General features: G+C 39.8%; 2 protein-coding genes, 1 long non-coding RNA gene and 1 pseudogene across 3 annotated transcripts in view; 2 read left to right on the top strand and 2 right to left on the bottom strand.

The window, feature by feature from the left end:
- LOC121901528 (NLR family CARD domain-containing protein 3-like) overlaps window positions 1-16739 on the top strand; it is a 481268-nt gene that overhangs the window by 194782 nt on the left and 269747 nt on the right. The gene's annotated exons all lie outside the window — the stretch shown is intronic.
- Window positions 1-16739, bottom strand: part of LOC121901527 — a 118335-nt pseudogene that overhangs the window by 101383 nt on the left and 213 nt on the right.
- On the bottom strand, window positions 3510-16675 carry LOC121902255 (NLR family CARD domain-containing protein 3-like; the record flags this gene model as incomplete). The annotated part of the gene is made up of 9 exons (XM_042419511.1): window positions 3510-5434; window positions 5585-5631; window positions 10799-10972; window positions 11818-11991; window positions 12095-12563; window positions 12657-13994; window positions 14139-14367; window positions 14529-14607; window positions 16635-16675. Coding segments are annotated over 9 exons (3168 nt in total), but the record flags the coding sequence as incomplete, so codon positions are not given.
- LOC121901568 lies at window positions 5990-7423 on the top strand. Its single transcript, XR_006097314.1, has 4 exons — window positions 5990-6068; window positions 6155-6226; window positions 6721-6781; window positions 7067-7423. It is a non-coding gene; the product is annotated as an uncharacterized LOC121901568 (long non-coding RNA).

The following is a 16739-nucleotide window of genomic DNA, read 5'->3' as shown; positions in this document are numbered from 1 at the left end:
ATGCTAAGCTAGGCTAACAGTTTCCTGTTTCCAGTCTTTATGCTAAGCTAAAGCTGTGAGCTTCTAAACGACCAGAACAACATGAATCAACAAGTGGATATTACAGGGAAACTAATGAAATACTGTCAGTGAATGTTGAACATATTTCCTCATTATGTTCATAAATAATGTAATTCATTCTGTCACAGAATCTGTTTGCTGTTTAGAATCAGTTGTTTATATTAATATAATTTCTCTGACATGTTTGGTGGAAAACAACTTATAAAAGAACATCACAGCTGGTCTCAGCAGAGGAATCAGTCACTGTGACTGTTTCATCCTGTATTTATTCACATTTGTGCATAAAAAACAAGTGGAAACACTTGAAATGTAAAAAAAAAGGTGTAAATCTGTATAAAAAAGAGTTTCCTGTCTGAGGTGTAACAGGATAAAAAGCAAATGTAAACAGACTGAGTGAATAAATGATGACGTCATGAATCATGTGACTTAAACGTCACTGAAGAGCTGAAAACATCAGATCTGTGTGGAGCGATGATGAGGAGGCTGTAACCTTCCTCACATCAACACATGAAACTAACAGAAACGTCATATTTCCATCATGTTTTCCATCGTTTGAGCTTTGACTGTCGCTCTTTTAATAGCGTCATCTCGTGTCTTCTTCTTCTGCTGCAACCGTTTAATGGCAGCGACTGTTTTTCTGCTCATATTCACAACAGCAGCAGCATCGATGGAAACAAGCTTGTGTCTGTATCGTTGACTCTGACAGATCTGGTCTTGGACTTGTGTTGAACTCGACTGAGGTGGTCTGATCTAAACGCAGCAGCTGTCCACACATCACAGTGTGCGTGTGTGTGTGTGTGTGTGTGTGTGTGTGTGTGTGTGTGTGTCACCTCGGGGCATTTTGTCACTTAAGGGACGGACATTTGGCCGATCGGTTTTCCTCCCCCTGCTCTACACGCTTCAAAGGCCGGATGAGCAGATTAGAGGTCAGGATGGATCAGGACTAACTGATTCAGGAAGGTTTAGTCTTCACTCTGAAATCCATCCTCTTTGTTCGGCCTCTTCGCCCCGCCGGCTCTGTTGCTGTCGGCGGCTTCTTCTCGCCTCCTTGATTGGTTTTTCTCTGCTTCAGTGAGCTACAGAGGCCTGCAGAGGACATTCATGTTCCCTCTGATTCTCTTGTGACCTCAACACAAGTTCTGCTTCAGTGTTTTATTACATGATCACGACAGATCTTCTGTTATTTCAGCATAACAAGCTCATCAGGTATTTCATGTCCACCAGACAGTTTACAGAGTTCAACTGTTGGACTTTAGTCTGAATGTTTTCCATCACTCTGACACTGAATCATTAAGACTCAGTTTCAGAAAAAAAGGAAAGCAAAAATGTACATTTTGTCTTTAATTTAAATGCATTTTTTTTAAACTAAAATATAATATTTAAATGTTGGAATTGAAGACTCACACACATAGTTATTTAAAAAGTAGCATCAATGGAGAAAAAGCAGCGTCTGCACAGTGACTCCATGTTTTCATCCCAGTCGGATCTTTGTCAGTAAGTCGGTATAAAGAGTAACAGCTGTGTGAGTCACAGTGATGAACACTGAACTTTGACCCCAAAGACGTTGACCTCCACAACACATGGTTATAGAATTCATAGAGGTGATGATGATCATTTGACTGTAGAGCAGAAAAGTTCATATTGTGCATCTCTGACCTGACAGAGTTCTGTAACGCTGCTCTGATGCCAGAAAACAGTTTGTGTCTCTCACATATCAGCCTCACATTCACAGAGCGAAGCGTCTTTTCTCTAAAAGAAAACAGAAACACTCTGCCATGTTTGAAGAACCAGACGGTCGTATGAAAGTATCTCCAGAATCTTCAAAGACTCTTTGAAACATCTGGATGAAAATATATTCTGCTGGTTCCATCATTAAAAAGGTTTTGAATATTTTTCCAGGTTGTGACTGTTTCCTGTTCAGGTCGACGCCAACAGTCACAACTTGGAAAATATATTTTAATATGATCCTTCATAGAATAATGTACAACATATAGATACTGAATATACACACACCATCATCAAACCAGTCTGTCCACTGTTAGATTCATACTGGGACCAGTTAGACTGTGTTATGGGAGGACTGGTGGACACACCTTCTACTTTTCCTCCACATGTCAGAGAGAAACACTCAACTGTTTCATGATTCACTACATTTTATTTCTCAGAGTTTCAATATGTTGTTGAATGCAGGACTTTTACTTGTAAAGGAGTATTTGATGGTAGTTTTACTACTTTTACTAAAGTAAAGGATGTGTTTTATTTCTTCCACCTCTGAACATATAAACTGTGTGAAACTGAAGTGTTGGAGGAACAGAAACATGAGCGTCTGCTGCCACCTGCTGTTCACTCACAGCATCACATCCTGTCAGAGGAGGAGCTGTTTGCTTCACTCACACTTTAAAACATGAAAAAAGGAACATTTAGGCTTTAAAAAGAAATGAAGATGTTTGAAATAATCAGATCCAGTGGTGTCACTGAGCCTCAGCAGCTCTCTGTGGATCAATAAACTCCACCAGTGTTCAAATACAGAGACAGTGTTGCTGTGAAGAGAATCACTTATTAAACATATTTATATTTACAACACAATGACAACAAAGTCTTTTAATTCACCATCAGAAATCAAACTGTCTCTTTACAGCGTGTCACCATTAAAACCATTAAAACCAGTTTGTTCTTCCACTCTCACATCAGCAGTTTGACTGAACCACATCATCTATCTTATGTGATGCACATTTACAAAGTTTACACAGTATATCAGATATGTTGTAAAGTTCCTTTGATGTATTTTTAGACTTTGATTATGTATCTCACAGTGTGTCTGTAGAACATGAATCCAATCGATCAATCTGATCAATAAACACCATCAGAACTGATCATTTTTGAGTCGCTCTGACAAAAACCCCAAAAAGTTTTACAGTCAACGTAAAAAATCAAAACGGACTTTAACTGAGGTCAGTTGTGTCGTCACAGACTGTCTGAACTTTAAAGATCCTCCGCACATGTTTTAAGAATATAAAAATACTCTGCTTGGAATAATAATGTGTGTCTGATGTCGGTTTTCCATGAAAAAAGATTAATTTATTAGTTAAAAATTCTTCAAATGACATCTCATCCTTCATTAAACATCCAGAATGTGTAAATATTTAAATATGTTTAGTTTGCAGAGTTGAACTGCTTCACTGTAAAGTCCATTCTCAGTGTTTGTGCTCTGGAGGCTTCAAGTTTCCACATCACACTTGTGTAAGTCGCATACTGGACCACGACTGGCTCCAAACTGGTTGTGACGTGACTATATTTTGTACATTTTATTAAACATGAAGGACTAAATGTTTCTAAATGTCCTCCACACTGCCAGGAATTAATCCTGGTGGAGAAATACAAAATCCATTTATAAGATATTTAAATAGTAAATTAAACGAATTAAATAGAAACATAGTAGATAGTAAAAAGTATTTGCAGATAGACTTTATTAACATCTTGGATCATAAAGTTGATGATGAGGATTTGTGTTTATCTATAGAAAAAATAGAGGAAATACAAAAGTGACTTGCAATTATACAAAATAATACAAAATAACAATAATGGCTATGATGATAATAATAATACCAAATTGGAATCAATTTATAGTGAATATTTAAATGAATATTTACACAGAAACTGAAACCAAAAACATAAAACCTCCTTTCAATACAAACTATTTTCAACAAATCCAGATGAATTAACCAAAGGAATAAACAGTGACACCTGCTGGCTTTAATCACACATGACAGCTGAGTGCTGATGATGCACAACTTATTTAGAAACAGTCAATGAACAACAGCTGTCAGACTGAATGTGAGCTAAACACATTAAACTGACACTTTAAACAGTCCTGAAACTGTCAAATACCTTCAATCTACTATATGAAATTAGATATGAATTAACATGCACACACACAAAAATAAATGGAGAAAACTAACATCAGCTACTGATCATCATGAACTTTATTCTCTACACAGGAACTAAATAAACACTCCAGAGTAAAACTAAATACTTCCTGTATGTCAGAAACACACAACAGCTCCTGGACTTCTCATCTCTAATGCTGTGTTCACATCATATGGGATGGATGGTAGAGGCGGGAAAGATTCCCATGTTTACAACTTGCCAGCGTTCATGTCACACAACAAATCAAGACGGCTGCATGATTACAAAGTTGGTGGAATGAGGCTCAAAAATACTGTTATTGACAATAATCCAGCATATCCAGTAAATATCAGAGCTTTCAGCTTTTCCACTTCATAATTACCACTTGAATGTTGACCTGAATTCTATTTACAAGTCAGAATCTCTTAATTAGCATAATTCCAATATGATGTGAACGCAGCATAAAAGCAGCCACACTCCAGCTGCTGAGCCTCAGCCTTCACCATTAGAGGTGTTCATTTAACCAGCCAATAGGAGGCCTGTTGTTCTGACCATCATTTGTCATGTGATCTCTAAATAAGTGAAGGAATCAGGTAACACAGTTACTATGACACTACTAGAAGAACTACAACTAAACATTGTGAAGATCCCATTCCCATTATCCCATTACAGTTCAAGCCTTTCTAATACACTAACAACAGAAAACAACAACAACTGGACTCAGTTTATCATTTGATTCATTTTACAAACAAACTGTCAATCATGTGGAAACCATGTTTACATTTACAAGCAGTGAGAGATCATGTTGGTACTAAATACCATCAGCTGTGTGTGATCCTGTACAGACTGAACTATCTGGTCAGCAGTGAGAAAGTTTCTCTAACAGGAGGAGACTCTTCCTCCTCCAGACCACACAGAGACACTGAGGAACCAGACCACCCGAGCCCAAACCCAGCACACAGAGGCTGAGTGAATGTGGTGTTGAAGGTGTGGAGGTGGATCAGTGTGTCAGAGGAGACTCTGTAGAAGGACAGAGTGCCAGCAGGACAGTCCACATACACTGCTACTCTGTAAGAGACAGAGGAGGAGGAGGAGGAGGAGGAGGAGGAGGAGGAGGAGGAGGAGGAGATGGATGATTCTTTGTTATTGTGACGGACATGGTAACATCCATCAGAGCAGATCAGACTCCAGGACTGATCATTCCTTCCAAATACACAGTCATCATTGTTTCCTTTCCTTCTGATTCCTCTGTAAGTCACTGATATATTAATGTTTCCTCTCCACTCGACCTCCCAGTAACAGTGACCAGTCAGATCATTTCTGCACAGCAGCTGTTTCCAGTGATCAAATCTGTCTGGATGATCAGGATATGACTGATTCTCCTTCACACGTGTCACCTTCCTGTTGTTGTCAGACAGTTTGAGTCTTATGTTTACTGTGTTTGGATCCAGTGTGAGTTGACAGAAATCTGATGGAGAGAACGAGACACAATACAGCTGCGGTTATTGATCTATCATCTGTTTGATGATGACATCATCTTCATCCTCAGTAGGATGTGAATGAGTGATGTCACAGTTTGAAGTTTGCTTTGTTTTCATGAAATGAAAAACACACTTACACTTCCTCGGACCTGGTGTCAAGTATCGGACTCCAGCAGGCTGCAGCCTGAAAGGAGGAGGGGGGTCAGAGCAGCACGTTCTCTTTCAGCATGCAAACATGGACATGACATCACTCTAGAAAAAGCAGCTCTGATTCTGATCACACTGAGCTGCTTTGCTGTTGCTAGGCAACACAATTGTCAGTCACATCACATGATGACTATCAACAGCAGCTACATTCAGCCAATCAGAAACAGGCGTCTCAAAGTCAAATCATGTCAACAATGAGACTTTTTCTTGTCAGACTCAGCAGTTTGTATTGTGAACAGATGACAGGACTGTTTAAACTGATTCACATTAGCATGAAAATGATAAACCGCCTGTTTCTGTTTGTCTTTCCTCAACAATCATTGGACGACTGACAAGTTATTTCCTCTCACACAGGTGGAACATTCCTGCATGATGGTTACAGCTGACAATCAGCTGCAGTCTCAAGAGTTTGAGGTGAGTTCACTGCAGCTTCTGTTTTTCATTTTGTGTCCACCTGTCGGTCCATACCTGACACGCCTGAGTGTTTATACTAATTTCAGCCACTAGAGGCCAGAAATGCACCACTACCCCATGTTCTAAGTAGGACTGAAAGCATTCATGTTTTCTTCTTGGTGAATTTTAATATCTCCATACGCTACAAACACAAAGTACATATATATTGTGTTGGAAAGTTATGTAATATTACTGTAATGTTTTTTTTTTGTGGCTAGAAATGTGTTTTAATTGGCACTAATCTGCAGTTAGCGTTAGCTATACTGACATTAGCCGTTAGCTAGCGGGCTAACATATTGTTTATGGCAAACAGCTACAACCTGCATAGCTTTAGACATTAGTCATCTTAAAGAGGACACTTCACCCCTTATGAGTGGGATGTTTTACAAATAAAGATTAAAAATCAAACTTATGAGTGGGACATTTGGACACTTGCTAAGGGAATTGGATAACTTTGTACATTTAATCATAGCTATAAACAACAGAATATTATTCACAGGTTATTATTCATATAAGGAGGAGGTCATGTAAGGTTTATGAGCTTTCTTTCTTTATTTAATGAATAAAATACTTAACAGCAACTGTGACTGAATGATGCGGTCTTGTTTCACAGACAGCAGAATGAGACCTACACACTGTTGGGGAGAAATTCAAACCTGATCGGCTGTGCGTCGGTAAGATGTTAGTATGAAGTATGACCCAAGCTATCCAAACATATAGGAGCAGTGAGCTAAACTTGATTTTGTTGGCAAATGAAAGTGCTCAGAGAGAAAATAAGAATGTGTTGTTACTCTGATTAGTTATGATTGTACAATGTGCAGTGCACTAAAAAGACCTGCTGCTCACTTTCAGTGGTGGATTTTCCCCCTTTGTCATGATGTACCATATAAGATTATTGCAGATTAGAGTAAAGTCGTTTCATTTGAATGAATCATTCTTTCTCTTGATAAAATCTATAGGAGAGATACAACGAGCACAACTCAAGGGTCCAAGCACACCTGAAGGTTCACTGGTGGCCAAATACCTGAACCTGATCAGAGGAGGACATGATAAGTTTCCAGCTTCTCATTATTGTGTGTATTGTGAGTTGTATGTAACCCAGGTCCCATGTTGCTGTGTTATATTTATACTTGAGTGTGTAGTACAATGGGACAGGGCCTGAGTTCATTGTTCAACTGTTATATGTGTTATTATCCTTCAACTTGCCTCTTTTGAGTTTTGCCACAAATATTTATTTCTAATTTTACTCAACAAAATTAATAAGGACACCACACAACTGTACTTTAAATGCAATAATCCTGATACAGGTATTTATTTACAAAATGAGATAATAAAATTTGGTAACTCTTTCTTTATAAAATAAAATATAAAAAAATATACTCAAAATGTTATAAATAAAAGTGTATAAAATAAAATATCAAGTTTCTTTAGTTTTAAATCTTTTCCTTTAAATTTCAAAAAAATCAATTTTATACCTTTATACTTCTTTTAATCAGAATAAATACCTTTTTAACTATTCTTTTAATAAAAGTATCTTTTAACTTTCTTTTGATCAGAATAAGTTCCATTTTAAATAGCACTTATATGAAAAAAATAAAATACCTTTTAAATACCTTAAATCAAAATAGTCACCTCTCAAATACCTCTTGAACAAAAATTGACCCTTTGAATATGGTTAATGTTAACAAAACAAAATTTTTAATTTCATACACAACCCAAAATTACTCAGTGTTTACCTGTGGGCCCACACACACACACGCACACCTTCCCTCTTTAATCAATAATTTAACCCTGTTGCAGGCCTGATTTGAAGCTGGCATGCGGTGAGGCCTAAAAACTTTAATGGCAGAAAACAAAAAGCACTGTTCAGCAAATTCAGTTAGTTCAGTTGGTTTCAGTTAGTACTCACGAATCCCAAACAAACTGTTAGTGGGGGATAGCAGTCACAGGGGCAATGGCAGTCACCGTTGAGCAGTTACACTACCCCGACCTGCGCCACTTGTCCCACCCCTTATTGAGGGAACGACTTGGATTGACTGTTAATTTGTTAAAGACCCAATAACAATACAAAACAGGTTAGGTTGCACAGCTGATTACACAGACTTTAGATAAAAAAACTAGTGTTCTCCTACATGAATTTTAAATTTAATTTTTGCCAGTACTTAACATTTTCAACTGCACATATATTTAAGCATTTTTCCAGTACATATTTTAACCAGTTTTAGTATTATGAACTTTTGTGTGTTATACAACTATTTACATGCTGTGTTACTGCTTTTTATGAACTGTAGGATTTTAGACAGGGCTACATGTACCTATAGTTTTGGAGGACATAATCAGACATTTACACAACCTGATTAAGTTTCCTGTATGCAATCTCTTGTGGACAAGATATTACATAATTAAACTGTTTAATGACAAGTCGGTTCCATATTGGTAATGCCAGCCAGGCGGTTAGCTGAAGACTTAAAAGACCCTTATCATCAGTATCTAAGTAAATTTTGTTACAAATACATTTCTTTGACAGAACAATGTTTCCACTCAGTTCAGCTTTTACACATGCTCCACCCAGTGGTTTCTGTCGCAAGGTCCGTGGTTACCAAGCATCCTTATAGTTTATAGTTTAGAGAAGATTAAGATATCCAAAGTAGATGATCTATTTACTGCTTCAGTTTTGGTTGCAGTCCTTTTGGCCACTGCGGCGCCACGCTGGATTTGGTCTGGAAAGTTGAGCCAGAGTCAACTTTTAGAGAAACGCAATCCAACGTCACCGCTGCTAAACGTTGTGGTGGCCAATCACAGCCGGAGATCAGACTGTACAGACCTGTAAACTTTGCCATGAGGGAGTACAAAGACATTACTAGGAGGAGGGGAGGACATTTCGCTTCATTTGATAATGCTAAAAGTTAGACTTTGCTGTCGGCTTCCTGACTCATTTTAAAGAAGACCAGAGAGAGAGAGCAACAGTGTTGAGCAACCTGGAGAGCGAATGAAGAGAGGGAGCGCTGGGAGTGACAAAGCCAGTGAATCAGGTCAATAAAATGCTATTTTCTGATTGTTTCACAGCAGTTACATTCTAGAGCACAAATAAACACACCCACACCCCCGCACAACTCTGCTCGACCATGCGGCGGTTGGCCGCACAGCCTGACTTGGTCTGAATACGGCAGCCATCCTCCTGATAAATCCTGAGCTCCATCAGAGCTGTTTACAAAATATTTCAGAAGCTTAAAGTTTAATTCTGTTTTCTTTGGAGAGTCTCCTCTGTCCTATCAAGTTCATAAGTACAGTGAACCCGCATGAGGCTGACTGGGAGAAAGCGCTGTACCGCCAGGGAGCAAGAGGCTGAGCTGACCTGTTGTGGGCAAATGAGTCTGGTGGACTCTGGTTTCTTCTTCCTCAACTTTTTCAAATAAAACATTAAAAACTTTGTGTAGCCATTATTGTAGCGTTAACGTTACTGTGCATAGACTAAGTCACATTACAGTGATCACTTGAGCACCACAGCCCTGTCTGACAGCCTGTGACAGGCTGCTATGATTATGTTGAGAGATGTCTCATTGATGGCATATCCAGGCACACCAATGGCTATGCGGGTGGTGAACATCACTCTGACTTTATAAACACTTGAGACAGCTGCAGAAACTGCTCCACTCACTGTCAAAATAACTTTACTGATCTTATAATACATCCATGGCCTGTATGCATCTTGTTATGTGCAGCACCATATTTCTCCCCCTCACTCTGACGCTCCACATTAAATTCTGCTCTGTTACTCTGTTGGACCCAAAGCTTTGGCACCACACTCACAGCTGCTTTTCACTATTGCTGAACATGAACACAAACAAGATACAACAGGTTTTCTGTGAACGTTAACATTACAAATCCGGTGTGTTTTGGAGTCATTTTAGCTCTGAATATTGAGGAGAACAAATCAGCTGAAAGAAATTTCAGCTTCTGGGGAAATCTGACCAGCATAATACAAACATTAGGGGGGAATATTTACCATGTTTCATATATTGAGGTCTAAACTGTGTTGAGGGATGGTTGGTTTAAATATCATGACACAAATATCAATTATGAAATTAAGACTGTGTAACATGTTAGTATACTGTACAGAAAACATAACAGAGTTCTGTGATTCATTCAAAAACAGTTTCACAATGTTTCTCTGTTCACCTGTCAGGTCTGCTTGCCGAGCATGGTCGCCATTTTGAATTGACTATCCTACAGAGAGATTACCTTGTGACACAGCTGGACATGACGTCAGGACATCACAAGATCACAAGATCACGCGAGAAACATTTTGTCAGGCTTCAAGTTATGTGCTTGTGTGTGACCGATTAGCATTGTGAACCCAGCTGCCTCAAAACAGTGATAGACGGTGATAGACAGATGGTTCATCCAATCACCTCCAATGTGTGTGTCCTTTTCCAAACAGTTTCCAAGGACAACTTTTCCAATGGTTCTATGTAACAAACCATCTAACACATCAGGTTAACAGAGACACAGATCGACACTGCACCTGGACTGCTCACATGTGCCGCCTGGTGGTTTTTGGTGCACACTGGAGCTATTCCTGGATAAATTATTTCATCTCCCTTCACTGCAGCTATGGCATTACCATGGTAATCACGTCAATTGAAATGAGTGACATCTGTACCTGAGATTGTCCACCTGTCTGTCCATACCTGAGAGTGTCCAGTTTCCAGTGTGGATCCTCCAGTTCAGCAGACAGCAGCTTCTCTCCTGAGTCTCCTGGATGATTGTAGGTCAGATCAAGCTCTCTCAGATGGGAGGGGTTGGAGCTCAGAGCTGAGGCCAGAGAAGCACAGCCTTCTTCTGTGATCAGACATCCTGACAGCCTGCAGACACACAAAACAACACGATCTGAGATCACTGCAGGACTGGAAGATAGTATGTTTATACTGTCATCACTAATGTGTTTCTTTAATATTTAGAGTTAAACTTAATACTTCCAGTCACTACTTCTAAATTCAAATGGCTAACCACTGTAAGGCTTGTACTGTGAGGTAGTTCCAGCTTCCTATAACCTTGGTAAACATGATGTGAGTGACTGCTAATTTTTCACTGCATAAAAGTCGGTCTAAATAAAATAATAGTAAAAGGAGAAGCAGCCACAGTGAACTGTTTAGATGAAGGGCTGCAGGTGACAGACTCTGACTACAGATTGTATGAACATCAAACCTCCAACATGTCACAGAAGTAAATGACTGTCTCAGATGCCAACTAATGAGGCATATAAGGACTAAATTTTGTGTAAATAAAAGTAAAAACTAATAGTAAGGAAACATTTCTGACTCCTTCATTCAATTTCTGTAATCATCCAGAGTTAGAAGCTTGTTTGAAAGAAAAGAGGAATTAAATGGTGGTTAACCACAGAACAGCTGGGGTGCACTGTCATATCACCATGGTGAGTAAAAATAACTATCATCCCAGCACAGATACTGCTCTGAAATCAAAAGAAACTATGAGTGTAACCAAAAACTATTCACTGACTGTATGTGTTTGACTTTGGGCCAGTTCTTCATTCAGTTTTTGAATCTTAAAATTCCTCTCTGGTATTTCAGGTTCCAACAGCAGAGACAGAACAAAATTAATGAAACTATGTTAATAGAAAGTTATTCAAAGGGGCTAAACACACAATTGGTCTGAAAATAGGATTCAGAACAGGTTGATGAATCCTGACCTGAGATTTTCCAGTGTACAGTTTGGACTCTCCAGTCCAGAAGTCAGCAGTTTCAGTCCGGAATCCTGAAGGTTGTTGTTGCTCAAGTCAAGCTCTCTCAGACTACAGGACTGGGAGCTGAGAACTGAGGACAGAGCTGCACAGCTTTTCTCTGAGAGGTTACAGTCAGTCAGCCTGAAGAATGAATGTGGAAAAGTATTTCATAAATTATTCATGTTTCAATCCTTTTAAAAGTATTTTAAACATTCTTTCAATAAATAACTGTTTGTGTTCTTACAGAGCTTTGTTGGAGGCTTTGACCACTGGCATCAGCCTCAGAAGAGCCTCCTCTGAAGCAGAGTATTTCTTCAGGTCAAACACGTCCAGATCTTTTTCTGATGACAGTAAGATGAAGACCAGAGCTGACCACTGAGCAGGAGACAGTTTATCTGTAGAGAGACTTTCTGATTGCAGGTACTGTTGGATCTCCTCCACTAGAGAACGATCATTCAGTTCATTCAGACAGTGGAACAGATTGATGCTTCTCTCTGTAGACAGATTCTCATTGATCTTCTTCTTGATGTACTTGACCGTTTTCTGATTGGTCTGTGAGCTACTTCCTGTGTGTGTCAGCAGACCTCGGAGGAGAGTCTGATTGTTCTGCAGTGAAAGACCCAGGAGGAAGCGGAGGAACAAGTCCAGGTGTCCATTTGGACTCTGTAAGGCCTCATCCACAGCACTCTGGTAGAAGTGTGTCTCTGCAGATTTGTCTTTTCTTGTTTCAGACTTTTCGGATGTTGTTTGTTTTTTTAACAGCAGATTGACGTCCACAGCACTCGGGTAGAAAAGTGTTGGTTCGGGTTTTTCTTTAAAGACTTTAGACCGCAAGGAGGTTTTTTGTTCTTCTGCCAGCAGATTGACTCCAGAGTTGAAAAATGTCAGATGGACATGAAGAGCAGCCAGAAACTCCTGAACGCTCAGATGGATGAAGCAGAACACCTTATCCTGGTACAGCCCTCTCTCCTTTATAAAGACCTGCGTGAACACTCCTGAGTACACTGAGGCTGCTCTGATATCGATGCCACACACTGTCAGGTCTGATTCATAGAAGATCAGGTTGCCTTTCTGCAGCTGCTCAAAAGCCAGTTTTCCCAGAGACTCAATCATCTTCCTGCTCTTTTTATTCCAGTGTGGATCTGTCTCAGCTCCTCCATCATACTTGACATTCTTCAGTTTGGACTGAACCACCAGGAAGTGGATGTACATCTCAGTCAGGGTCTTGGGCAACTCTCCTCCCCCTCTACTTTTCAACACATCTTCCAGAACTGTAGCAGTGATCCAGCAGAAGACTGGGATGTGGCACATGATGTAGAGGCTTCGTGATGTCTTGATGTAGGAGACAATACTGCTGGCCCTCTCCTCATCTGTGAATTTCTTCCTGAAGTACTCCTCCTTCTGTGGGTTAGTGAACCCTCTGACCTCTGTCACCATGCCGACACACTCAGGAGGGATCTGATTGGCTGCTGCAGGTCGTGTGGTTATCCAGAGGCGAGCAGAGGGAAGCAGTTTCCCCCTGATGAGGTTTGTCAGCAGCACATCCACTGAGGTGGACTCTGTGACATCAGTCAGGATCTCATTGTTGTGGAAGTCCAAAGGAAGTCGACACTCGTCCAAACCATCAAAGATGAACACAACCTGGAACTCTTCAAACCTGCAGATTCCTGCTTCTCTGGTTTCAGTAAAGAAGTGATGAACAAGTCCTACCAAGCTGTACTTTTTCTCTTTCAGCACATTCAGCTCTCTGAAAGTGAATGGAAATGTGAAGTGTATGTCCTTGTTGGCTTTGTCTTCAGCCCAGTCCAGAGTGAACTTCTGTGTTAAGACTGTTTTCCCAATGCCAGCCACTCCCTTTGTCATCACTGTTCTGATCGGTTCATCTCTTCCAGTTGAGGCTTTAAAGATGTCTTCTTGTCTGATTGTTGTTTCTGGTCTGTCTGGTTTCCTGGATGCTGTTTCAATCTGTCTGACCTCATGTTCATCATTGACCTCTGCAGTCCCTCCCTCTGTGATGTACAGCTCTGTGTAGATCTGGTTCAGAAGGGTTGGGTTTCCTGCATTAGCAATCCCCTCAAACACATGACGGAACTTCTCCTTCAAGTTAGACTTGAGTTTATGTTGGCACAGTGGAGCAAGAGCTTCTTAAAGAACAAAGAACAAATGAAATCCATCAGCCAGAATAGATATTTCAACATTTATTCCCTCAAAGAATGTGTATATGAACATATTTTCCTCCATCTCAATTATTCATCCCGCATGTTAAATCGTTATAGAAATCCTCTTACTGTTCTGCAGACAGTCAGCCAGCTCCTCCTGCTTCATTCTCCTCAGGAAGTGCAGTGTGATCCTCTGAAATGCCTCTCTGCTTCTCCTCCTCTGCTCTTCCTCCTCACTGTCCAACACCTCCTCATCCTCCCTCTGAGTCACTAAACATTCTGGATAATCTGGACTCAAAACCTTCTGCATCTTTTTCAGTTCCTTCTTCACAAAAGTGATGATGTTCTCCTCCAGCAGCTGGAACAGAATACTATATGAATGACACAATCAAACTCCAATCATGAAGCAAACATCAGATACATGTTGGACTGACTGACAATCCACTGATCTACAAAGTGCAGCATGGAGATGACTGTGAACAGAATAAATATAAAAGTATTTGTTGCACTTGTACAGACCTTAAATATGGTGTCCAGGTGTGTTTGATGCTGCTGGGCAGACTGACCACTGGGAACTTCTGAGCTCTCCTGGTCCACTCTGTGGAGGAATCATGAAGAATGAGCTCACATTATGTCTGTCCACACAGAGACAAATACAGGCTAGAGGTCCATCAAGTGATATTTGGATGTGAACAGAGAATCAGATGACTCCCTGTAGTGGTAAAGCTTTACTAGTCCATCTGATCCCACTGAGAATCAACAGCTCAGTCTGTTTGTAGCTTTCAGCTCAGTGTTTTACTTCATCAGTCAGTTTGGTTTAGTCCCAACAGCTTTGAACAACCCTCCATACAGCTCTCCCTCCCTCACTGTACACTGCTGAAGTGCCCAGCAGTGTACAGTGAATACACAGTGAGCTACAACCTCCAGCTGCTCCAGTGGAAGTGCTCACTGTCTGCTTGTATCAGACTGGTTGAACTGGGCAGCTCCCAGTATGAAAATGACATTCAAGTGTGTGTAAGTGAGAAAGTAGGCTGGTGTCATGTCTGAGGTTTTTGAATGTCTTGTGTTTGAGGAGGTTGAAGAGTATTTAGTCAGACACAGTTTGTTGTATGAGCTTCAGTCTGGTTTTACAGCAGCAGACTCTACTGACACCTGTCTTATTCATTTGTTTGAATTTATTAGACAAAACCTTGGTGGAGGAAATTATGCTGAATTGCAGAAAGACATTGAGACAGTGAATCATTCTGTACTGTTGTCAAAGTTTCAGTGCATGGCATTTGGACATACTGCTGTAAAATGGTTTATTTCTTACATGACAGGAAGAACTCAAGTCTGTGATATTAGAGTGGTTCTATCAGAACCTCAGGATATTACATGTGTGGTGCTGCACGGTTCTATTTTATTTCTTATGTATATAAATGATACAACAGCTGCTGTGACATGCAAGCTACTGCTGTATGCTGATGTCAGAACTCTTAGTAATGAATCAGAAAGTGTAAGAGGGTGGCTCATAAATAACAACCTCTCAATACATTTGGGTAAAACCCAGTCAATCCTGTTTGGAACAAAGACATTGTCAAGAACAAATACACTGAAAAACTTTTGTAAAGGAATTGAAAATTTATTATGTTTTGTCTCATATTTAGGAATAATATTGGACCAGTCACTGTCCTGTGAATCTGTTGTTTCTAAAATATCTAAGAGTGGCAGCAAAATTAAGTTCCTGTTTCACAGACTAAGACTCTTTTTGACTTTTCTGTTGAGAAACTTCTCATGTCCTCATTGGTACAGCGTCAGTTTGATTCTGCCTGTTCTGATTGGTTCAGTGGTTTGACATTTAAATTTAGGAAGAAAGTGCAGGTTATGCAAAATAATATTAGTCAGTATTTATTAAATGTATCCTCTTTAACTCATGTTGATGATGAATTCAGAAGTGCAAGACTGCTGCCAGTACAGCTCAGAGTAGAACAACAGAAGCTGCATGATATGTTCAACATTATCAATGGGTTTGCTCCTCAAAACTTCACAGATAACAATGAAACATACTCAGCATGGCTATAACACCAGGGCCAGTGTGTGTTCATATAAAGTCCCTCCAGTGAATTAAGGTAGCCAGAAGTTCCTTTTTTAAGCTGCTGCCGTGTTGTGGAACAGCTCATTTTTAAGCTCCTCTTAAAAATGAGAGGAGCTTATAGAAGTCAGGTTAGGACTTATTTATGGAACATGGTCACAGGTTTATACTGAAATCTGCAATTCCATTTTTACTTCAGCCATCAAATCGTCCTTGTTGTACTTTTTTACGATGTGGGCGTTTATTATTTTATTTAATTTTTGTTTTTTTATGTCGGAAATTAGTGTTTTCACTTTAACATGTTTTTTTATGTCTGTAATATATAAATAAATCATATCATGTCACTTATCATATGAACAACTGAGTGCAACACCATGAATGTCTTCCAGGAGAGACTGTCTGAACATGTGATCTGTTATCTCCATATTTAAATGATTATCACGTCTCCTCCCTCTCTATGACGGCCGGCTTTTCACTGACGTGGTCGGACAACACGTCGTACAAACCAGTTCTTTTCTAGCATAACCCGACGTTTACTGTCAGTTACAGCTTACATCTGATCAGCAGATGGACGTCCTTCTTTAAAATCAATTAAATGTTGTTTTGACCAGTCGCTCTTAAAGGATAGACAGCTGGGTTCCGGTCCAGGAGAGTCTGGT

The sequence above is a fragment of the Thunnus maccoyii genome, chromosome 8, assembly GCF_910596095.1.
Source record: "Thunnus maccoyii chromosome 8, fThuMac1.1, whole genome shotgun sequence".
NCBI lineage: Eukaryota > Metazoa > Chordata > Actinopteri > Scombriformes > Scombridae > Thunnus > Thunnus maccoyii.
This window is presented reverse-complemented; position numbering and strand designations above follow the sequence as displayed.